This window comes from Scatophagus argus, chromosome 14, assembly GCF_020382885.2.
Source record: "Scatophagus argus isolate fScaArg1 chromosome 14, fScaArg1.pri, whole genome shotgun sequence".
Classification (NCBI taxonomy): domain Eukaryota; kingdom Metazoa; phylum Chordata; class Actinopteri; family Scatophagidae; genus Scatophagus; species Scatophagus argus.
In genome coordinates, this window is record NC_058506.1 from 20927218 (window position 1) to 20953090 (window position 25873).

The following is a 25873-nucleotide window of genomic DNA, read 5'->3' on the forward strand; positions in this document are numbered from 1 at the left end:
CCATCCACCAGACTGCCCTTTCTTCTCTCATGCGTGATTATCTACCCCCTCCACACACCCACACTAACACTCTCCTCCCATCCCGCTGTCACTGAGCTGCCTCCAGCCTCGGTCATTTCAGCGCCTGAAAAACTCCCCAGGATTCATGCTTGTGGTTGTGAAAGGTGGCCAGAAGCCTTGTGTGTGTGTGTTTTTCCATGTTGAATGATTTTCTTTTTTAGCTGCCTGACACCAGAGACCTGAACGCATGTTCTTCTGTAAATGTTTTTGTCTTTTGAGATGAGATCAGAATAACCGAATTCCTGATATGGTCATAAATGAAGTTAGTGACATTTCATGAGATTATTATCATCATGGATAAGCGGAAACTAAATAAGTAAAAACATGTTAAAGTGATCTAAAGAGAAAAATCTTGTCAAGGGCAAAGAAATGCAAGGCGTTGATTAAATTGAATCCCTCAAGTCGAGTCCAGCGTCTCCACTGCTCTTGGTACATTGATAATAACAACAGAGGAGACTGTGTGTAACCTGGCACTGTGAGACAGAATAGTATCAGTGAAATGACATCGGGGGCTTTGTGTAGGTCTGTGTACACAGCACACAGTCCTGGGTGAAGGAACTGTGCCAAGGAAACGAGGGACTAATCCTGGAATAGAAGCCTGAGACAATGGCAGCATTTACATACATGCAGTCAGAGAGTGGAGTAAATTCTCTGGTCAAGGTCGTACAGGGAAAATGATCTGCTCACACAAACCTTTCACAGCTTAGCTCGCTGGCTCTGCTCTGTAAAGTTACAAATTATAGAGAAAAAAAGGCTGTTATGTTAAGCTGCAAAGCTGTCTGTGTATTTAGAATGTGTGATGAAGTCCCTGTTGTGATGATCAGGTGTCCCAATACTTTTGTGTATGTTGTAAGTGTCTTTCAAAGTACCCACTGGATTGAAATGGTCAAAGGCCGCTCATCAACTGAAACAACTCGGTAAATGCTTTAAATCCAAGTATTCCTCCTCAGTTAATCTATGAGTTACTGTGGGTTGGAAGAAAACTCGCACTGAGATTCTTTAAGCAGCTCTGTGAGAGAGCACAGCAGTGCTTCGAACTTAACGCTAACACGCTCACAATATTAACACGCTGATGTTTATTCGGTATAATGTTCACTTTGATCACCATTTTCGAACAGCTGTGGTTGATGGGAATATCATTAGTTTTGCAGATAGTAGATAATTTGCATTTTGACCTGCAAATCATCCAAACCGGAGCAATCAGTCAAACCAGAAATAGTCATAATCAGTGACTGTCACTGCAAAACCTGTAAGCAGTCTTTACCTCACTAAGGTTCCAACTATTTTGAAAGGAAGTACAGCAGAATTCAGCTGTACTTCCTTTGCACAGCACTTTATGAAGTGCTTGACTGCAGACAACACTTCTGCAAGCGCTCGCACTGTACATAAAGACCAGCTTCCACCCGGGAAAACAAGGATGTATGTAAACAATGTCAGGGAGTCTCCAAAGGACTGATATAATTGAAAATGTTTAATCACAGCTGCTTGAATAAGAGTAACCGCAATGTGTGCAAAAAGAGGCAGATTTAAATGTGTTCAAATCAGTGTGGACGTGGCCCTAATTTCTAGTGAGCAGCACATAGTGTTGCTCTAAACTGCATCCAAGGACTCTGATGTTTGACCTTTGCTGGACGGACCCTGTGGCTGCTGATAAATGCTGCAAAGTCAAGAGAAAAAATAGCATTTAGCCTCCCAAAATATTTTCGTCATTATCATGTCCCCCCGTACGCCTGCTTTGTCATGCTACTTTGGCCGTCTTTGAGGAGCAGTGTTGTGGCACAATCTCTGTCTGGTGTAGCAACGCTGACTAAAACCTGCAGTGATAGTAAAATCCTTTAGCAGCACTGAGCGCATGGTGTCGGCCTCTAATCCAAGCCTCACCTCAAAGGAAATTCAGACCAGCTTACATGCATGGATGGCGCCAGGGAGAGAAAAGGGGGGGGGGTCTACTGTATTCCATATAGAGCTTACGTTATAACATGTGATTAGAGCCAATAACAATGGATGCTCAGGACTGGCTTTGTCCAGTTTACATTTGAAACTGAAGGTACTGTTTTTAATGATACATTTTAAAACAAGTATCTTTGCGATGGCAAATGCTTGGTGGAAGCTTCATGGAGTCAAATTCCAGAAGCTGTAGCTTCTCCTTTTCTGCTCACACTGAGACTGATTGCCACAAAAGAGAAGAAAATGGCACAAGAGAGGGACCAAAGCCTTGGAAGGAAGTATTTCCTGAGCAGGCTGGAGACGCACGTTCAAATTAGAGAGCAAAATGGGGAAGAATGGCTTACCTTTGAACTTATTAACAATCAATTCCAACTGAAGACGGTACCCAGATCCCTTGCTACAGAGCGTTTCATTATACATGACTCGACAGAACTTTCTTTACTCTGCCTTGTTGTCCTCCATTGCCCCCGCCAAGCTAACAAAAACAGCCCAAGTGTCTCAGATGAAAGTTGCAAGACTTAGCTGCTGTCATGGCAACATTGAGCCTAAATGCAAATTATAATAAGAGCATTCAAAAACAAGAAACATGCAGGTCACATTCCTTGGGAGAAATAATGCCAGCCTCAAGCTCACCACCTGTTTTGTCTGCCTACTTGGAGCTCAGAGTATCAACCACATTATGGAAATGATCATCTAAAGAAAAAGCAGAATTCTAAATTAATATGAATAACCCATAAACAAAAGACATGCTATCTGAGACAACAAACTGTGAGCTAATTAAAGCATACAGAATGTCAATGTCTTCAATATACAAATCTCACTGTGGCAGACGATAAAGGGACTTTTTCACCACAAAATTAATTAAAATGTTCATGTACCTGACACTAAGACCCCATTATATATTAGACAGGCAAAGCAGGCGGACTTGTCATCCGACATCACACTTCTCAAAGCAGCGAATGAAGGATCCTCTCAAAGGGAGGCTACAAAGTGCAAGGTGAGGGTCATGTGAGAGACAGCCAAAGGCATCTGGAGGCTTTGGCTGCACTGCTAACAAGGCTAATGTCATTTACATTGTAAGAAGGTAATCAGATCGGTCACATAATATTTGGCTGATCTGTCCGTCCAGTATTAAACTTACTGCCTTAAATGAGAGGTAAAGCACAAAATGAACAGGTGTATCTTGATTTCTGTGATTGTGTCTAGCAGAACTGGAGACATTACTGACGCATAATATAAATAAGATTTTAATTTTGTCAGCAATAACACTGATGTGTCATTGTTATTTTGTGTATGATTACTGTAGGTAACAAGCTAAATTGTTAGCGAGAGATTTAAAGAGAGTTTGTGGGAGATAATGTGACAGCAGTTGGTGAGAGGCTGAAGCGATGGAGCAGGTGTTCATCATTTCAGCAGGTAGCAGAGCTGGGCGCCAGATGAGGCTGATTGACAGTTTGGATTAATGTGAAATTGTCTCAGTGATTTGTCTGCATCTGGTGGCCCAATTTAAACAGTTTTTAAAAGAAGAAAATAAAAGCAGGGACATTAAAAAATATAGAAAGAACTTCAGCGCTAATACCAATACTTCCAAATGATTTTTTCTTACAAAAATTAAAAAAAGCACAGGTATACTTGAGCAGTAATGCATTCAGACATACTACAGTGAAGTATTTTCATATTTCAACTGCAGTGAAACGCAGTGAAAATTTGCATATGATGTTTTGGATGGAGAATGGCCTTCAAAACGCAGACAGTTGAGCCTGTTGTTTTATCTGCATTGTTGTCCATATGACTTCATCAACTGAATGATGGGTCAACCAGCAGCAGTTTCACTGAGCAGGAAACTATAATTGTACAACAAAATGTGCGCCACCTGTTTAAAAATCTTTACTCCTGGCAGCTGTTGCTGCTCAGACTGATTAAAAACATCAGATTTATGTCTCAGGTAAAGAGAAAAATCCTGACTGATTACACTTCCCCGTTTATTTCATCATGCGAGAGCCAGACGGATCCTTAGAGGGTCACTTAACTGTCAGCAGGAGGTGAGTTATGAGAGGAGAAAGAGGTTTGGGATGGGGGGGGACCCCTGTTTGTCACCTGTCATACTCAGTTGTGAGTCTGAAACTAATTAAGGCAGCATATGTGCATCATTTGAAGTGAGCCCCAAAAGCAGGTTCAAGCCAGCGAGTGCCAGCCTCAGTGTGCACACATCAAATGCGTGCGCACACACACACACACACACACACACACACACACACACACACACACACACACACACACACACACACATAGACAGACACGTCTTAAACACATCCTCGTAGCTAAACAACTAAGCTAAACACGTTGATTGTCAGATTCTTGAGGATGACTTGTGGGGGGCACACAGGACCTTCAGTCGACCTTCGGAGATTCACATCCTGTGTGGATCAACAATCTTTTACAGTAATGTTACACCACACAATAACCACACCACCGTCTGTTGACCAGTGGGGATCCAACATTTGCAGCATTTGTTCGCATGCAAATGCTGCAAAACGCATTGAGCACAAATCCTTTAGCCTTTTCAAACATCCGTTGTCTCACAATTTAAGGAGCATCTTTTCTTCCTAACCAGATTTATTGAGGCTTATCCTCGACTGACATCACCAGAGGTTCAGTTGATTCCAACATTTAGTTCACTGTTTGTTCAGATTTTACTCATTCAGGCCTCTGAGAAGCAGATAGGCTTTATTTTAATGCTAATTCTGCAAAGAGAGCTCACTAGGTTGAGGTATACAAGGTTCAAACAAGGCCAAAAGCATCTCATCATCATCAAACCAATTCTTTTGTGTATACACAATCATCAAACCACTGCTGTGGCTGTCAGAAACCTGCCACTGTGTCCCTTTAACCTACCAATATGTCATGCAGTCAGTGATGTTGGCAATGCCATCTGTCCCTTTGATAGTCAGACGACCTAAGATCACCTGTGCACTGCTGCCTCTGAAGTCTACAAGGACTCAGTTTTCAAATCAAAAGGATAGCATTTGGAATTTAGCCAGATTTTACAACATGTCTTTCCCAATTGTCTCTATACTGAGCATAAGCACCATGCACAAACATACAGACTGCACACAAATCAAACATACGACAGACATAAGCTTCTCAAGAGAAAAACACTCCTGGAGCTGGCTGCTCCACACAGCAGTGATCAGTAGTAGTCAGAAAAATCAATACAGTTGTTGCTGGTGGTTTGGCACATTGTGGCCTTGTCATTTAGTGAATGCCTTGCGTCTTTAATGACATTTAAATGTGACAGCCTCGTCCTTGGACTAAAGGGAAAAGTCCTGCGCTCCACCTGCCGCGGTCCAACTCTAAGCAAACTGGCCATTATTCTGCTGCATTCCTCTTCGCCGTTAGATCTCCGAGCGCAGCTCAATTATGCCGCAACTTTCACACGCTTGCTGACAGCCGTGTTGGCAGGTGTGTCCTTTCCAGACGCGCTCACCTCTCCGGTTGGGAAATTAGTCAGTGCAGCTCACCATCAGCTGAAGCAACTGACATCTTCCACCAACATGCCCTTTCATTAAGAGTGAGGAGATGGAAGTGAGATGAGAGCAGCAAGCGCTGGTTGAACATCCAATGCCAAAATGGTGGCTCTGAAATGTGGAGCTCTTTCAAGCCATTTTAGGCACAAACGACTTGCAGGAGTGATTTACTTCACGCACGAAACGTTGTGACAACAAAGTAAAAATCGTTCACAAAACAAAGCCCTCATTTCCAGCCTCAGCAGGCACCTCTGATAAACTCCACTGCAGCAACCAGAAAACAGACAAAGTTAGCAACTGGCTAAAATTTGGTGCAGTATTTAGCAGGTAAAGATCCAGAGAGCCCTCTGAGGAGACCAAAACACAGCGAGATGAAGAGTGAACATATTAGTCTGCGTCACCAGAATCACGATTCCAACTGAGTGCAAATATTTCTTTGTGTCTACCAGATGTGTAAACACGCAACACTAGTCCGTTAGCCATATCAACAGGAACATAGTACGACAAACTCGCTTTGGTTTGTTGTGGAGTTGTGACCCTCAAGTGACCAAAAAAGTAAATAAAGAAAAAATATAGCACTCCAAGGTTCAGAATGAATCTCAGAAAATCGCCATGTGTACTTATGAAACCTGCTCAGGTCCTCATCCACAAGTGAAGTGCCTTTAAGGAGATTTAAGGTCAGTGAGAAAGCTTTTGTAATCAGCTTGCTTGCTCCCTTTTTATTTCTTAAATTGGTATAGCTTCAGTCAAATGTGCTGTGTGACTGTGTGAGCAATTATGCAATTCTTTTTCTATAGTTTTTGTTTCGACTGAGCGCCTTTAACTCTGTGGGTCTCACAAGAGAAAATGACTTTGTAGCACAGGAGCTTCTGAGAGGCAGAACTGCAGTGGTGTTTATCCACATGCATAATAAAATCAGTTATTATGTCTGAGATTTTCCAGTTTCTGGGTCTCTCTCATTTCGGCGTCTGAGCTAAGGCTTAATTTATAAGAACAAAACGTTTCGACGCCCACTTCTCCAGTCCACTGGCAGCACATCTCCGAGCCTCTTCTTTTCTCTGCCGCATGTTTAATTTGCTCCCCGGTGCCCTCCACGCCTCTTCCCCTGTACCTGGCCTATTTTAGAGGGAAATGGACAATCTCTGGAAGAGCCTTCAAGCTCAATAGCGTCTCAGCTTCCCCTCTCTTTCAGTCACGACAAGCGGGGCATCGCCATGGCAACAACATTTGAGAGGATACGGGGAACCAGGCGGTCAGTGCTGATGCTTCTCTAACAGGCTCTGACTTGGTGTCGCACACCGGGCGTGGAGATACAGACGTGAATTAGCATTTTTCAAATACATCAGTGTTTTTGGAGTTTGCCCTGTTGACACCTAAATTACTAATCACAGTTTTAGACAGATACTTGGAAGCACTAAAGGAGCACTAAAATAACTGATTTAGCTCAAAATGATTACAGATACAGTTAATTTTTAAAAATAACAGCTCTAGAAACTTGTGGTCACAGGGTCCAATGGGTGTTCAGACTGAAATCAACAATGCACTGGGTTGGTGGGGGGTCATGCCTTTTGGAATAACTGACAGAGAGTTTGAAGGATTATCAGATGCCAAAGCACTGAGCAGTGACACAGGGCAGGTGATGTTGCAGCAAAAGCTGTGCCACACTCAACTTTTTCCTGCCATAGTTTGACTTTCCCAGTTCAGACCGAAGTCCTTTGGGGAAGAAGGAAAGCAGCGAGACAGAATATACATGTTAGCTAAACGTGATGCTGTCTAACACAACAGTTGTGCAATAAATCCAGCTTTCATGACGGTCATAACGTCTAATTGCTGTCTCAAGTGTTTTAGAGAGCCGTTGGTATGAATGTCTGATCATTTCAGAGGACGTACTGTGTGGGGCTGCTGAATTGTACAGCATCAGAGCTGTAACTGCTATTTAGTCCACCCTCATTGATATAAATTGGTTGGGCAGAATAATCGAAGCACCTGTTAGTTTAATGCAATACAATTAAGTAGCTGCAGCCCCTAAAACGACCATAAAAGGGAATCAACAGCTGTCTAAAACAGTTTAAACAAAAACTGAACATTACAGCCTTGGTGAATGTAGGATTTATTGCTGGACTATTGACTCTGACTGTAATCTGGCAACAGAGTGTGTGTCCCCACCGTCTGAAAGTGGATGCACAGAACTCACAGAACGTGTCTCACTGTTCAGGTGCTCTCATGTGTTCTGGAGCCCCTCATGTGTTTTGTTTCCTTGGTGTGCTGTGTGCAGAGGGGAAGAATGAATACAAAGAAGGTCTACCATTGCTCACACGATGTCGCTCACTTTGACGCTGTGGCTCATTTATGTGTTATGTTTAACAACAAAGGAGGCCAGAGGCAATGGGAAACGAGTTATTTCAAGACTTGGCCTATGATCAAATCGTTGTCCGCTTTGGTCATTTAATGATTTAGTAACAATAAATGTACCCAACAGCAAACGAATCTAATATAATTAATACTGAAAATGCAGACGTACGTAGGTGTGAAGTCTGAGTGCTGACCAGCTGCAGGTAAACACAGATTTTACTGTGACCAGGTAACTGCAGGGCATGTCCATGCATTTTCTGACTTTCTGCGTTTCTCCCACCAACTTGAAATCTTGTTTGGATGCAAACACAGCAGTAATCACAGCCGACGCAGGGCTTCATCCCCGTCGCTACAGCTGACACACATTAATGGGCTGTTTTGGTAAATTGCTGCATTTATATGGCATTTTTATACAAACTGTTAAACTATACCTCTCGCTGAGACACACAAACACACACACAAACAATTATGATGTAGGTTTGTGTGCCTGTTAGTCAGAAATGTCAATAATATTGACTATTGTGAATGCAACCTATCAACTTGCTAAATGAGAACACGTTATTTTTTTAACTGCAGCTATGTTTCCATGATTAGACCCTTTGTGAAGTGTGTCCCTTCATGACAGTATCGTTACAGGTACTCCTCAATTTGTTCATTTGCTTCTTGATTTTCCTAACTGTCTCTAGCACGCCTGCTATGCTCCTGCACCTCAGGGGACATGTGTTACTGATGTTATTATCACTGCAATGCCAGTCACTGACTTATCGCTGTCAATATTCATTGAATCAGGGCTTGAAATCGAAGTCACTACAAAGTGACTCACTACTGAACCGCAGTCTGTATTGTAATCATGACTGGACACCCACATGGGTGACTGGCTGATCAGACCTGTCCTCAGGACTGTGTGGGTGTGTGGACAGACTGAGCTTGATATCCGTGACTCTCCTGTTTGTTTTCCATCTATTGAGCCTGCAATAACTGATTTCTTTGGCCACTCGGGAGCAGTGGAAACAAGCTGTGAACACAACCCTGACGTGAGGGCAGTCAGCAAAGTTGTGGGGCACGCAGCTAAACAATGAGCTGAAACTCATTTGAAATGTCAGCAAAGCAGAGACGAGCTGCAGGTCCATCACTAAGAGTGACCACTTTCACACGTTCACGTTGTCTTACACATTATTATCAGGAAAATATGGAACTGAAGCCGCTTTAAACGACTAAATCTTGTTGTACAAGCAATATGCAATGTGGGAAATTTCTCAAATAATTCTGATTATGGTCAAACGCTTTTAAAACTACATGACCTTTTTAAGTGTTCTGCAGTGGCACAAACACAGCAGGCTTTAAGCTGTAGAGGCAGCAGACAATATTATGTGTGAGAGAGAGAGGGAGGGAGAGAGAGGGAGAGAGAGGGGGGAGAGAGAGAGAGAGGGGAGAGAGAGAGAGAGAGGGAGAGAGAGAGAGAGAGAGAGAGAGAGAGGGGGGAGAGAGAGAGAGAGAGGGAGAGAGAGGGAGAGAGAGGGGGGAGAGAGAGAGAGAGGGAGAGACAGAGACAGAGAGAGAGAGAGAGAGAGAGTGAGAGACTGGTTCAGAATCGGTTTGCACCTTCAGGGTGACAGATATTCAACACTTCACCTGCATTTGAAGTAAATTTGTGTTTAATGCTGACCTTGATTACATTCATTCTCATTCTCACAGTAAGATCACTGTTGATAACATCTGGATTTATGGTGTTATCTTCAGGAGAGGAAAAGGCACTCTGCCATTTTCAGAACAAAGAAGTTTTAACCTTCAAACAAGATTACGTTATGTTGAAAAGCTGTAAGCACGCATTTAAAGTTATATCTGCTTTAAGAAATGTCTGAAGGCTCTGTTAAAACAGGAGTCAGAATGATTTATCAGCTGGTCCAGAAAACAAACCGCACAACATTTCCACTGAAAACCTGATTTCACAACAACATCCGCCTCATGGAACAAGTGAGTCCATAAAACACCTGAACCCTTCCACTCATGTTCATTCAACAAATAGCGTATGCATATTAATAGAATCCCATCTCCATCAATCCACCGTGAAAATCCATTCATCTGGTTTAAGCCCGTGTTCTTTTGCCCTTTACAAATATCTCATGGGAGAAGACTGCTATAACTGAATATCAGTTTGACTGGGCTGAACAAATTAAACAGGACAGATCTGACACCTGCTCTTTTTACATTTACTGTAAACAGTAGGAAGTAAGTTGGTATGACTAATTTGCCAATAGTTACGGAGCAACTATCAATCATTTAGGAGTCACGTTTCTGACCACATGCTGAATTGATTTGAGTGTAACATTTGCTCTCCTTTAACTCTGCTTTTGCTCTCTAATGGCTCCTGGGGAAAATATATGGCTGCTAAATGCTACATGCTCCACTATGTCCGCCGCTTAGTTCTGCTTGGCCCCTGGATGAGATGTTCAGGGACATGAAAAAAATAGCATTATTTTAAGCCCTCGCTGTGTTATTTCTCGGCATTATCCTAAAACACTCGGGGCGAACAAAAAAGCAAACCAATTGCTTATGTTTCAAACAGACAGAAAGAATTGCTCACATTAAACAACTAATTATATTTCCGACACAGTTTATTTGGAACTGAATGAAATTGGGGAATGCAACCCAGATGATGTGAGCAAACCAGCAGCGAAACGACACATTAGACCAGAGAGCACCAACAGCGGGTGCACCTGACTGTCAGCATCACGTGGTCAACGTTGTGAAACTCTCACTATTTGGTTAATGTTATTATATTGGGGTAGGCCTACTTAATGATAAAAACATCACCAGAAGATTGGATTCTGGCATCAACATGAAACTGAGGCTCTCAAGCTTAACTCGCAGGAAGTAAAAGAGGTACTATGATTCATGCCATATCATGTAAAAATAACTCAAACTGTGTGAGCAAAAAGATTCCCATCTCATTACAGCTGACTGCTAAGTGTGAATCATCAGAATTTATCATTTAAGAGGTTTAAAATGGCTGCCTCCGATGTGCTCTCCTGAACACGCTTAAGCTGTTTACACCTCACACAACTCAATAAACCATCTGGCACCATATTTTAATATGCGTAAATCTGAGCATCCAGGAACAAAGCAATACAATTACATGTATAGTTATTCATGGCTAGCAAGGCCAGATCACCTTTCTGGACAAGGTAATGTTGACCTGTGTAAAACCTTACCTGATGCAGATGCTTAAACACACACCGCAAACGGGAGGTTAATAGGGACCTACGGCTCCTTCTTGCTACACGGGCCCCTAATTTGACCATTACAGCAAGTGAGTGGAGCCAGTTGAAAATTACCTGATGGATCAAAACTGAGCTTAATAAAAAGTTTGTGACCATACGTTCATGAAATTGTTATGAAACCGGAGTCACAAAATAATGAAAAAATGGGGATGCAAATTAGGCAAATGAGAAAATGATGTATATCATCTTCACTCAAATTAATGAGAACGAATAAATGAGGCCTATTTTTGCCTCGACACAAAATCATCTCATGCTGTTGATATAATCAGTCCTGGCCTCAGAGTGGGTTTTATTCCTCTGTGGCACCTTCAGGGAAACGCTGTAATTGGTTAGCTGGTGCAACCATTTCACAAGGGCAGTTCCAATGCAGAGAAGGGAAAAAGATGATGGTTATGCTAAGTCTGGTTCTACGCAGTGACAGTAAATGATACACACAACATAAAATAAAATGTGGCTTGACTGTTACTTGGCAAGTCAGTCTGATCAGCGACTGACACCAAACACACAGCCGAAATTTCCACGCTGTGCAACAGTAAAAGTAAGCATGCTGCAGAGACAGGACACAGGCTTTAAAAAAAGAGACATAATAGAAGGAAAGTAAAGATACCAACCATGAGCTGCAGGTTCAGTGCTGGGCGCAGTGTCTGAGCACACAAGGACATGGCAGTTGAGGAGGGAGGTGTGGAACAGGAGGAACAGCATGCAAATAAAGGAGAAATGGGGGAGGAGGCAGGGAGGGAGCGGGGCAAGGGGGAGAAAACAAGTGACACCCATAAGCAAGCATTCAGAAGACCAGAACATGACAAAAGACATAAGGCTTAAGGGAAATCAAAAGGAACCAAAGGCAGTGCAGAGATAAACATAAGTTCACACACACACACACACACACACACACACGCACACACACACACACACACACACACAGGACGCTCCACTCAGAGGGGAGTGTGGCTACTGCCTGAAGAGATGTGTAAGAGACTACTGTCGTGTGCTGTAGGCAGTTTTGGTGTGGAGAAAAGATTATCAGCAGGAAATAATTGTGCCGCCGCCCTAATGTGGTTTGATGACCTTGACCTTTGTCTAATTTATGAAGTTTTGAACACCTAGTTTTCATTTTAAATATAGTTTATAATAGCAGCTTTTCCTGAGGGTGGTGATGTTACATTTCAGCCAAAGTGCTAGAAACTCCAAAGCCCATCCTCCGATTCGGCTGCAATTGCCACTAGATGTTTGAGTGTTTTAGAAAAGTGGGCATGATTGTTGGATTGCGTGTTTCAGAAAGTTACAAAAACGATCAGGTGCAGCCCCCATTGATTCCACTGTCTGAAAGGGGGGTTTAGATGCCATTGGATGGGATCTGACAAGCATTTGGTATGAAGCTTACTTCCTCTCTGTCTCAAACCTACGCGTCTCCGTACAGAGCATCTTCAGACTGCTTCACGGGTTCTGTCGGCAACACAGGAGATAAGATAACAACAATTTCATTTGTTTTTAAGCATCTGCTCAATTCTGGGGCTGTTATTTACTTCTTCTTCCAATAGAAAAAAATGTAGGTATATCAGAAGACTGTGGGTTTTTTTCATCTTAAAAAAGGTTGCACAAATATATACCAATATAAATGTATATAGATAATGAGGTTCCAAGCCAAACGTAGAACATAATAAACCATATACGAATGTCTGAATTTACGTTCTAAGCATGGCTGCAGATTCATATTCATTTAATGACTTGAGCCACTGCAACTCTGCTGCTGTTCAAGACCCATCAGTTTGCTGCAAATGCAGCCAGTTAGACTGGCCGTATTGATTAGATTGACTGATTGATTATATCTGATTTGTTGTGCAAAGCAGAGTCAAAGCGCAGCCAAGCCGGGTGTAGCTATGATTCACTAAATGCCACTGCAGACTGCTGCACTTCACTGTGTATTATAGCTGAGGAAGACAGAAGCAGGGATTTCACCTTGTTGAGAATAAAATGCTGTGCTGGAGGAAATGTGCCTTTTCAAAACACTTTTGAGGAAGATTCTTGGCCACTGACAAATGGAGCTAGTTCAAAAAATATGGCTTTTTAAGTCTTCATCAAATGGCATCTGCATCAAAGCGTCTACCTTTAAACACAGTTACAGTGTTGAAATTAATCTAAAATGATGGACGAAAAGAGTTGGTCAACACTGGAGTATAGGCAGGAAAAAATAAACAGATCACGTTCAACTCAAAGAGTTTGACCAGCCACAACGTCATTTCAAGAGGCTAAATGTACATTAGTGTTGCTTGAAGTTGGCGTTCTGTCTCGGTGGAGACATGACAAAGTGCCTGGAAGCTATCAAGGCATGGACAGATGTTATTGTTGTTGTTGTTGTTGAGTGTAAGAGAAACAATAATGCTCATTGCTAATGCGTAATTGTTCAGAGAGCGGCAGGCCAATGCCACATCTAAGCTCAGCCGCCAGAGGCAAAAGGTGCAGAGAGCGATCTTGCAAGACAATGTCAAGTCCATCTCAGAACTACTGAGGGCCCGTATCTCCATAAGGTCCCTGAATAGCTGAGACATGTCAGTGCTAAATAACGCCACAGGCCAGGCTTTACACTGACACTTTCTTAGCATACATGGTACGCCACTGCTGTGGTTCTAGTGTAGTTTGCACCTGTGCTTAAACAAGTTAAGCCAGTTGATTCAGGCTTAACCCAAGCTTTACAGCATCACACGGCTTGCTCATTTTGAACCAGGTTAGATCACCTGAGTAGCCTTTGCCACAAGGCAAATCTTCTCTGGAGAAAGTTCAATTTGGAGAATCAACAGAAAAACATCTATAACAGAACTCTTACCCACCAACTTACCCACGCTGGCTTTAGTATAACAAATAGGAAGCTGGTTGACTGGTTATCAATAGCCTGTGATATTCACAGTTGCATATTAATTGGGCTGACATTCTTGCAGACACAACAGGATTCCTGTTTTGGTTCATTGTAGGCTGTTTTGTACTTGAGAAGCAAAGGCTAATTTTATTATTTAAAGATTATACAGTTGTATGGAAGGTATCCTCACTGTAAAGCCAAATATCACACTACACTGATTCAATTCATTTTCATTAATATTGAGAGTGGCAAAATCCTTATATAAAATAAGCCAAAAGTACAAAACAACAATGAAGAAATGAGGCCAAATTATCCTGACTATGAGCACTGCCATCTTGCACTGGTGGGGTAACTTGGAGCCAGAATCTGCACCGCAGTGGTCAGTCTGTGGAGCCACAGTATCGAGTTGTTATCCGCCTGACTAAATCATGAGTAGCGCTTAGCTGTCAATGGCATTTAACCCAATTTTTATCACACAAAATAATTCACAAAAACCAAACATCAGAAAAATTAATTCTTGATCGTACAGTAACGTGATAAGAACTACATAAAAACATAAAAAACATTTTTGGGAGGGGAGGCATTTATGACCTATACTGGGGCCAGCCACCAGGGGGCAACTGAGATGTTTTAGCTACACTTCTGAGCAGCTGTCATGTTGTCCACCTTTATATACAGTCAGTGATCTTGACTAAGAGTTTAATTGATTAAAACACGGCCACTACCAGAACATTTGCTTAGAGAAGACTGGTTTCTCCATTGATGACCATGGACACTGACTTGTTGGTCTAACTCACCTCGCGGAAATCGACTGAACACATTTGGCCATGTATTCAAAATCTAAAGTGCTAATCCCAAAGCTTTCACAATAAAATAAATGAAGATATAATACTCTTGGCCAATTGGAGTGTACTTGGCTAAATGAGGACTTGGGAAAGTACTTGGACCATGACTAATGACCTTTCACAAGTCCACAACTACAGAAATGAATGTAGATTGAGAAAGGCTGCATATATTAAATGAGAATGGGGATATGACTGACTGATGGATTGTATTTCCTCATGACATTTAACATTTTTCAACAGTCCAGCCACCATATCTACTTCTTTGCTGTGAAGCAAAACAGTTCCAATGCAGAATAAGTCTTTTCGTCTCTGCCACCACTTACGGTAATGCACTGTTCATTGGCATCAAAATGTAAAATGAAGCCTCGGTGCCTGCAAGCCCCAGTCAACTGAAAGGCAGCATGGCCCAGTAACCCTCATTACACCGTGGGTAGCAGCCATGTGGGACCATTCAATATGTCTGCTGCTGAGTGATTGCCTGTCCATCTTTGAGCCTCCTCCGCGCCCACCATCTCTAGCTACACGGGTCAACCGAGACATCGGCGGCGTCCTCGTTGACATTCACAGACGTGACGTGGACACATCAGCTCCATGACTACTTGCCGCGCTTCCCATGAACCCCTTTGGTGACGCACTGTGACATGACATCCGGCTCAACATGCAGAGATAACTGCATGCCAATCATAATTATATTGGCAGAAATGCATTAGGTGGAACCCTGTGGTACTGAAAATGCCAACAGGCTGCTGGGTGTCCCCGCTGGCAGCTAGATTACTTTTTATTTTGGTTGGATCCACTCTCTCTCTGACCTGCCTTCTCTGCCTCAGCTTTAGTTTGCGATTTCCTGCATTTTCCAGAATTTTGCCAACCCCCACAGAGCTCTGTTGATAGAGAAACTGGTATCTCTTTTTCCTCAACAATGGATTTCAGCCTGTAAGCACTGTTGAACGTTGGTGGAAGATGATAAATGTAGGAAGAAACTCTATTTCTGTGTCCCCGGGAACTAACTGCATATACCGACTTATCACGTAAGTTCTAAGGTGATGATCACTTGTTCTTTGCTGTTTGAAGGTCTTGCAATCAACCGCATTTTCACTCAAATTTCTCTCTGCCTCAGAGAATAATGATTCTGATTTTGTTTTAAACCATACTGAATAACTGTTTGACACATTCTGTACATATTGATGGGCAAGACCACCCAGACAACCTGATGCTCGCACAGAAAATTTATTGTGTTTTGTGGAAGGCGAAACACGGAAAAGGAGAGCTGAAGAAAGATGGTTACGTCGGCTTCAGGACCTTTCAGTTCTGTATTTGTTTGCTCATAGAAAACTGAGGAAAACTGCCAGTAATAAACTTCACCTCTGAATTCAACTCTTTATCGAGACATTTCTCATAATACACATGTACGTACACTCATGGAACATAAAGAAATGACTAAAAGTGAATCCTCACTGGTTGTCTGTGGGGGTCTTTTTTATGAGAGTGTGAACCTTTCGTTCTATCACAAATGTGTCACATGCAGAGTGGAACTTCTGGTCATGACTCGCTCTTGTCCTGGCTTGGTTTAGGTGGTCTTGACCACAACACTGATCTTTAAACTAAGGTGTCACATACAGGATCTACATGCACCATTTTGCACTTATTTGAACATATTTTAAAACACTCCATGCAGTCCAGGAGCTGCAGTGTAGCCTCAATATGACTATATGTGTAAATACTGAGTTGAACGGCTGCAAATATGTCTGTGCTGACAGTACGTTTCAGATATTGTTTAGCGAGCTGATTACCTTCTGGCCCTTCTTTATGAGTTTCATCTCCTTTTAGCCATTGTGGAGAACAGTAATACCTCCAGGAGAAAATATACGTCCACATTAAGAAGATGTGTTGGGCTCCAGACTTGCGTTTTCCGTGATGCTGAGTGCTCTAATATCATTGATGCTCTCTTAGGGGTGTATGTCTCATGACGCCAGTTATTGCGCTGCTACTGAACCTTAATCAAATTAGTTATAGCTCGGCTGCTCCAATTCTAAAATGGACAAGGAATCAAAGTGAGCAAAGTGGGAACAATATCAGGAGGATGTAAGGTGGAGGCACATCTAAATTAATACATTTTTTTCAAGTCACTTCTCCAGATGGTGTTTATGTAATTTAAGACCTTGACAAACGTAATGGATATTTGTTTCTCTTCCTCTTCGCTCGCCTGTTTTGTTCTCCTGTCAGTAATGTGGGTTAAACGAATTGGTTGTCAGCGACGTTTACGATCTGTCATCAATTAAAAGTAATGTTAGACCGCTGCCTGATTGTTTTATTTGCACAAGATACACACTGGTGATCTATTTTTTAAGTGGCACTGCTCATTCACCAGTGTGATTAATTAGGAAATGATCAGTCATATTGTGTTAATGGTGGGTCGGGGGTTGAAATGATGAGAGAGTTAGAGTTTATTCTGCAAAGAGAGCAGTGCCTGTGCAGTTTGGGGTTAGCTCGTGTTTCACAAAAGGTCTCCTGTTGGCCCCGACTACCACTAAAAAGATAACAGACTGCTGCCCCTGAGGAAAGAGTGCAGCACAAAATGTTGTTTTTCAAGGAAAGTCTTTCTTCCACACTGACACAGAGATGGCAGGGAAATGAAAAAAAGAATATGGACGGCCAAGCAACCAAAAAACAAAACACCTGAGGACGCTTAAGGAGGGAAAGCAGAAAATTCAGTTCCTGTAAGAGATTTGGAGAACATAAAAAGTGTCGCAATAACATGCTTTAATTGTCGGAGCTGGTCAGTGAAAAATCTCCATTTAGAAATTTATTTAGCAGTGAGAATAGAAATGCAATCATTTCCTCATGTCACTTTCTAAACCCCACCAAGCACTTAAGAGCCATGTGTTGGGGCTCTAATAGATTTTTTAAAGTGCTCTATTCTGTCCCTTTAATGGGTAACTGATAGAAAAAAACCCCAATCTCTCTGTGATAGATTCATTTGGCAGTGGGTCTCTGATCTGTGCAGCTCGCCGTGGGTAAATGAAATCGACTGGCAGAGCGTATTATGGCCATATGAGTGTGCTGCCTTCAATCTATATACTCAGTAATAACGGAATGCCCCTGATAGTTGAAAGCAAAGAGAGGACATCTGGCAGAAACTGTAAGTGGGTTGTTTTAACCTGAAAATATTGGCACTGCAGATGCGAGGTTTGCTTTGGAGTCCACACATCTCAGCCCATGTCCTGTTCACAGGCGGCTGAAATAACCCGCCAACACACTGAACGGGGTGTTTTTCTTTTTAGAAAGCACAGAGATTAATGATTATAATTCTCCTTCATTTCAGTAAAAGCTTTTTCAGGGCATGGGATTTTCTTTGTATTTTTGGCTGCTTGTGTGAAATTATTTTAATCTTACTCTGTCATGAAGTACGGAGGTGGTTGTGGATGCTCTGTTTGTTTTTGGCTTGTGATTGGAAGTAATAAGAGATCAGAAAAATCAGGAACTGACAAATGCTATTAAATGACATTTCGTGAGTCTGTTTGCCACATGAAGAAGAAAACACAGGGAAACTTTTGTAAAATAATGCCCAGCCCTAAAAATAAGCAAATTAAGTGAGTCCTAACATTTCAGGAGCTGCAGCCACTGAACGTCTCTCGTGTTAGACGTGACAAACTTTTATCAAAGTGTAGAAATCTTAGTTTGTTTGTGAAACTGTTGAAATTCAAAATTCTCCTGCAAGTAAACTTTGGAGAATACGTGTCCTGAGTATTATTATTTACGTATAAAGTAACCTGTTCTCAGCAGGTACATTAGAAATAATCAGCGTCTGAGTGTGAATGAGTCAGGGTAGCTGTAATCAGAACAGGCCTGTGCAGGCTCCAGAGGCAAAGGAGCTATCAATCAGCCTGCATAGATACGTATTCTCTTTAATCCAATCAGATGGCATAATCAAGCACAATGCCTGTGATTTCTGCCAGCCTTGTGAGATTTGTTCCATTTGAGCGGTCTGTCAGAGAGGCTTTGATTGCATTTGGAGCTCAGGCTGATTTCTGAGGCATAAAGTGATGTTTTCTATCTGCACCCTTTGGAGATTTATACTCACAATAGCTCCCATTTCTGTTTCTGAAAGAGCAAGATAAAAATTTGCTTATTTCAAAAGGGCCTAATTTTCAAGTGTTCATGTTCGGGTTATTGTTCATCCCCAAACCACCTAGAGTACGATCTTTGATTGACTTTATGAACGAAAGGAATGTTCCATATAAAAGGCGATCATTGAGTCTGCAGTGAGCAAATGTTATAGAACATTTATCAAACTGATAGGATTATCCTCCTGAATCCACTGTCCACATTCCACCAGTTACAGCCTTCTCAACAATTTGGCTGGCTTTAGCTTTTCCCATCACGCCAGTTCAGGTAATATCACACTGCACTGCCACACTGCCATTTGTAATGAATACACTTCCTGTGTGATGGAGCAGTGGTTTGGTAGGGGGCAAAGCCAGATATTTCCCGGTATGTTTTCGTGCACCAGGTCTGCTGTGAAACCCTGCTTGAAAGGATCTGGGAGGAAATGAACAGCATTGACAGCAACGCCGTGTTTCTCCGAGAGGCTGCACTGACTGACAACCAAGCAATACGAGCTCAGCCTTGGCCTGCTGTTTGTCCTCTCGATCCCAACACCCACACACACAGCTGAAAAGCAGGAAAAACTTGCTTGTCACTTTGTGCACAGCAGTTACTCATAATTCCAGGTTTAAAGTTTATATTCTCCTGTCATCTCTTCATTTTAAGCGACGTTTTATGTGGAACTCGTGTTTATTTGTGAATCTCACGTGCACAGATCTGCATTGTTTCACTCTGTGATTATAGCTCTGCAACAATAGTCTTTTATTTATTTTATTTCCTGCTTTAAGGAACGGTGCAGAATTTTGGGGAACACTGACATCAGCGTCATAGCTGAGTGATACGAACAGAGCTGCAGTCAGGACGCGGTTACTTTGGCTGAGCATATGGTTGGAGGGAAAAACATCTCACCTGGCTTTGTGAAAAATTCAAACTCACAAACGAGTTGTATTGATATTCTCATCTCTCTTTAGTGAAAAACATTTCCCAAAATATTGATCCATTCTAAAGCACAGAAAGTTATTATTGACCTTGAGACAAAGTAATTTTAACAGGGCTGACTTGTTTTTTCTTTTTTTGGCTTTCAGCATCTCACACTCTTCATCACTGAATGGAAACTAAAGCAAACACGCATCAAGCTTCCCCTGGTTCAGGTATCGTTTGAACTCGGCCATCACCATGTTAATGCTGGCTTTCACTGTATATGAGATTTTATAGTATGTCATCACATGTGCAGCCTCAGGTAAAAACTTGTGCCTGTTAAATGACATAAAAGAATATGGAATTAGTTGCCAAAGCTTTTAAAAACCAATCGAGACATTCTGACAGGAACTGGGTGGCCTTAAGCCATCGGTAAAGGAACATGCATACGAAGATGGCTGCCGCTCTGGTCGATGATGGAGATTGATGGGATAGATGTGATTCGAGGCTGTCCGTGGGGGATAAGGGACCTCACACACACACACACACACACACACACACACACACACACACAGATAAACAGGTCGTGTGAGGGTGATACTGTACCTTGATTGGCTTCAGGGTGGGAGATGGTGGTGGTGATGGTGGTGGTGGTGGTGGTGGCTGTGGTGGGTATAGGGGTAGTGGTGGGAGCATCTGGATGAGAGGACAAATACATGACAAACACAGGGAGGGGGGACAAATGAGTAAAAAAAGCCATGAGGATAAAGTAAAGTCACTGTGAAGCGATGGAATCACTGATTGATTAACAACCAACAGCTCACTGTGTGTCACTGTGTGTCACTGTGTGCGCGTGTGTGTGTGAGTTACGCGTCTGCCGGTGACTTTTTGATTAATTGGCAGCGGCAATGCGTTAAATACTATACGCAACTCAATGACACTACAACACATACACTCGTCTCACACCGGCTGAGCTGATCAAAGATCTCGTGGGGAGCTCTTCTCTTTTATGTCTACTCACAGGCTACACATCATGACATGAAATACTGACAATGCAAGCAACACATGGTTCTTAGACGCGATTAAAAGTCTAATGAGTAACACATGCTGGCGCTGTCGTTACGCTGTCATTGTTATGCACCGAGCTTTCTTGACAAACAGACGTGCCTGTGCATTCTTGATATCTCCAGATGTAAGAGCACAGAGTTGCTGAGGATACTGGCAACAACAACTACGAAAAGCAGAAATAGATGTATAAACTCAAACATGGCGGCACGACAAATGGCAGCACACAAAAACAGAAGGGGGGAGATAATATATACACATAAGACAAAAAAGAAACACACACAGCATGAAGCAGGGTTGTTGAGTACCCAGACTTTGTGCAGAGACCATTTGTCCTCCCACAGCTTTTCCCTTTTTACTTCATTAGCCGGGTTAGAATCCCCACGCTGAAAATGACCCGGAGGAGATATCAAAAGTGACATTTTCCTTGTTGAAGTGCAGGGCTGCAATGATATGAAGCCACTGACAGTGCTGCTTGGTTAGAGGCCTCCCATGTTGCTCTGATTGCCTGGGAATGGACTGAAAAAACCTGTAGGGGTTATTAAAAGGTTATTGAAAGGCTGGAAAACGAGCAATATGTGGCTGTTGATAAGGAGGAAGGCAAGTGTACACCTAACGAAATAAAGGATTATAAGAAGGTGAGGAGAGGAAATGTGCATGGACAGAGAAGGCAGAGAGAAGGTAGTCAAGGAGACAGAGGATGTACTTTTTAAAGCGGTTGTCCCATTAATGTTATTGCCTTTTATGTGATGTGCGCGGTAGGACTATGCTGCAGATTTACTGGCCGCACGCAACGGCCATAAAGAGGAACAAGCTGCAGCTGTGCTGCTTATTTCTCGCAGGTGGCACAAGCCACAAAATTGTAGCCACGATTACTTCCCCTGCCTGTAGGCAATGCACATCAACGTGTCAACAGTTGCAGGGCTAAAATGCTGCTGCTTTTCCTTTTCTTGCCTCAGTTTTCATTCACTGAGCATTGAGACGTTCAACGGCAAAAAAGTGCAACAGCAACAAGTGCAACAAGCACACACAAATCACATCCAATGAAATGAGCTTGTTTTACATGATGAATTTCTAATTCCAGGTAGCTGTTACAATACTGAAAAAATAAAACAAACTATTAAGTGCTGGTGATTTGTCACATTTCATCATCTTCGTCATCATCAGCGAGACCAGAAAAGACCAAAACCACCAACGACTTAATCCTGCCAACAATGTAAAAAAAGTCTCAGACAAACACACTATGCAATCCTGTTTGAGTGAAAACTGCAGCGAGCAGCTGTTTCAGAAGATTACTGAGTCTTTTTAAAGAGTAAACTACATATTTGTGTCTTGTTTTTTCAAGATTTACATTCTAAATAAGAGCGAATGGGCCTCCAGGCAGAGCAGAGGAGTTGGAAAGCACTGAATAAACAGCAGATTTATCATCGAAATTGATTGAAAGTCGAGACATATGGCACATAACACATTCAAGAAAAAAAAAAAGAACAAGAGACAATTTTAGATGAATATAATCTTATTCTTGATTTTGTATTCTTAAGAAAATTGCTCATTTCAATTGCTGCACAACACTGCACCGTAAAAGCTGCACTAATGATCACCATTCAGTGATAATGGTCATTTGTTGCCACTGAATGTACAACAGTAATTCTTAATGTTTCAAGTGAAGATATTTTTAGTATGAAATGGCAGCAAATTGAAAAAGTATACACCCTAAAGTTCCATTATAGACAATAAAAGTTATCCTGCTGTTTGTAATGTCTTCCCTAAGGGCGTTGAGGATGTTTGTCAAATAAAAGTGGTTTTCCCGGAGGGCAGAAGTTGTTCATAGTTGGTTTTGAACATCATCTATTTTTTGCTCTTAAAGAAAAATATATCAAATAATTCCAGTAGAAGGCAGAGAGGACTGCGGAGCCCCTCAGAACTCTGCCTGAGGCAAATTTAAAAATGCAAATCAAGGCCTTAAGGTCATGCGGATCAGTATTCAAACTCTGCCGATCTGCGATATGTGTTTAATCCATCGACAGCTCCGTTGTTTTAAAGACAACCTTGACAGCACAAAAGGCTGCGCAGACCAACGTTCAGACAAAGACGCTGAGAAATGATCTGTTGGGAAGTTGGCTGGCAGATGAAGCTCGAGCCACAGAACTCCAGCTCGGGGGGTGGTGCCGTCTAATTGGTTTTATCCCATTATGAACTGCTAGGGTCCAGCAAATGTTTGGGATCATCAGTGTCAACAACTCATTAAAAAAAATAAAAAAGACACTAAAGATTAAAAGAAAGGCTGGTGTGATGGTCTGAATGTACACTACATATCACTCTTTGTTGTGGCTAGCTGGTGTAATGTATCAAGGCACACTGGAGCTCATTGACTTTCAAATGTGACAGGCAAGAATGTGTTTTTCCTCCTGCTGAGTCACTGGGCCTTGTTTACTGATGAGGCTTATGAATCGGTGTTTCTGGTCTGAACAAATGGAGCAGGACCGCAGGAAGCTGCCTGACAGGAATCATTCCTGTTAAAGCCGGTGCGTTAAGGAACTCCGCGTGAGCACCGGATGAGGAAACACATTCGCACAGCTCTCGTAATCACACCAAAACAATGTGAAACCCGAAAAAAATAAAGCTCCTGCTCTTAGTAAGTAATGAAATGTGGCCAAAACTTCTAACTTATAACAAGGGAACATTTTTAAACCCATAAAGCAGCGCTGCTTTATTCTAAGATGTGCCACAGGTGGGGCGGGTGACCGTCAGACCGTATTGAGTCTGCTTTAAGAGATCTTTTCCGTCGAGAATGTAATTTTCTGTCTGGTCTTCCACATTGTTGTCCCTCTTTCAAAAATCCAGATTCTATGAATATGGAAATATGTTGGGCACGAGAAGTCTCCTTGTTCGCTGAAGGCCGTTCACGGTGTACGTGCTCTGCAGGCTTGAAGTTTCCACATCACACTCGTCAAAATTGATTTGAGGTGAGGCGAATTTGAAAACAAAACTTGCACACATAACAACGTGCAAAGTGAAGGGAACAGCGTGGACGAGAATCAACAATAAGAAAAACTGAAGGGGTGGGGGATTGGTGGTATTCAGTCAAGATAAGTTGTCAAAAATTTTCTTCAAAAACAAAATTGAGAAAGTAAGTTTCATTCTACTTCGGTAAGTAAGCTGACTCTTGTTAGCTTTAATCTATCCCATCAATTTAATGAACTGTAGTATACTGAATTAAAACATGTTATAATCCAGGGCATGACATCCTGACACACCCAATGTCAGCTGTTATCAGCTTTCAAAACCGATTCATGAATATGTTGAGTGTATTCAAAAATCATTATGTATTTCAGAAAAATGACTACATGAACTGCGCCTGTGCTCATCTGCTGCTGATATCCAGGCACAAATACTTTGGTTTAGGTCAGGGAAATCAGTCAGCTTGAGGGTGAATGAGAAGGGGAATAACAAGCCAAACTGAAAAAGCCAAAACACCCACTTTTGCACTTCATAAATGTCTTCATTTGCATGTTTTTACATTTGAGTGACAGCTGTTAGAATTAGCATTGAGGTGTTGCTTGAAGCTCGGGAGGCGGAGCAGATCAGCTGTAATTTTTCTTTTGATTCTCACATGCAGCACACAGAGAGAAATTGACATCTCATATCATTTACTGTCATTACAGTGTGACGCCGCGGCCTCATCACAAAGTGTTCCCCTCTCGTTTCTGCTTTTATGTTTCCCCGTTTCATTCAGGTCTCCAAGCCTGCTACGCTGCCGACTGCATTATTGATTTGTTATTTTGTCACACCGTTCAGCCCCACAGGGGTTAGCCATATTTCAGCCTTTCCAAGGTTTCTTTCATTTTTCCAGCTTTGTTTTGGCCTTTTCAGGACGTGTCCTTGCCCCCCTGTTCCCTGTATAATCCGAACCACTGAAGCCCTGACACTCGTGCTGTGATTAAGGGCTTTACATATAAACTTGACATTGACTTGAAGTGACATTTGTGGATGCCAGTGTTGTGTTTTTTTATTCTGCAGCATGTCTTTGAACTCTTGACTTTATCCTTCCAGAAAGAACTTAAAAAAAGACCTAAAAAGTTCATAAACCTAAACAAAACAATAACAAAATAAAACATCCTTCAAATACTCCACCTGGTTTAAATTAATCCTGATCCACTGGTAGCTTTCAAAGCAAAATGAAAACTTTTCAAAACTTTTAATGCCCTATGAGGGTCTGACTGAAGAAGGCCTTCTTACAAAGTGAAGGCTAAAGATGAAAGCTGACCCAGCTTTCAACTCTGGAGCCATCTACAGTCTTCTGTCAGGTAACGGACAAAAACTGAAGGGGGTTTTCTCAAACATGGCTTATTCTGGAATCTCTGCATGGTTTTGTGTATGAAATAATTCATAAAATAATTTTGTATGTAAAAATGATGTTTAATCTGTTTTGGATTTTTCAGGATGATTCAGGGCAGAAATGTTGGATAACTACCTACCAGTGTTCTCCCAGCTTTGACTGTAATCACATTAACCGTGAAAACTGGAATTTTAAATTCTAGAAAATGTCCAAAATTACCACCATGAAGTCAGACATAATACACAGCAGAGACATATTAAAACATAAGACGAATAATTCCAGTGTTTAAAATGTCTTCATAAAAGACGGACGGGATTCAAAATATAACTTCCTTGCAAATTTGTTTTGGAAGTGATGAAATTATACTTCTCACCTCCTCATGACATTTTACATCAGCAATTTCACTTCCACTCAAGTGCAATTTCAGCAAACTAAGAGCTCTCGCAGATTGAATGGAATATTTCCATACACTTTGCACCTCTGGAAGACATGGATGCCACTTAGGGAGCGGAGAGCGACTTGTGGAGAAACTCCCATGTGCCTTAATGGCAAAGAAGCGTGAAGTAAGTCGGAAGACAACT

The 25873-nt window shown here is 42.0% G+C and overlaps 1 protein-coding gene across 4 annotated transcripts in view; it reads right to left on the reverse strand.

Annotated features, from left to right (window-relative positions):
• cadm1a (cell adhesion molecule 1a) overlaps positions 1 to 25873 on the reverse strand; it is a 323583-nt gene that overhangs the window by 15914 nt on the left and 281796 nt on the right. For 2 of the 4 annotated variants that reach the window (XM_046410015.1, XM_046410014.1), the window contains 2 exons: positions 20495 to 20584; positions 11779 to 11811 (listed from right to left, as the gene is read on the reverse strand). The exons of 1 other annotated variant lie outside the window; for it this stretch is intronic. In XM_046410015.1, the coding sequence (XP_046265971.1) occupies positions 11779 to 11811; positions 20495 to 20584 (123 nt within the window). The remainder of the gene's footprint in view (positions 1 to 11778; positions 11812 to 20494; positions 20585 to 25873) is intronic. One more of the 4 variants, XM_046410016.1, reaches the window with a different exon arrangement.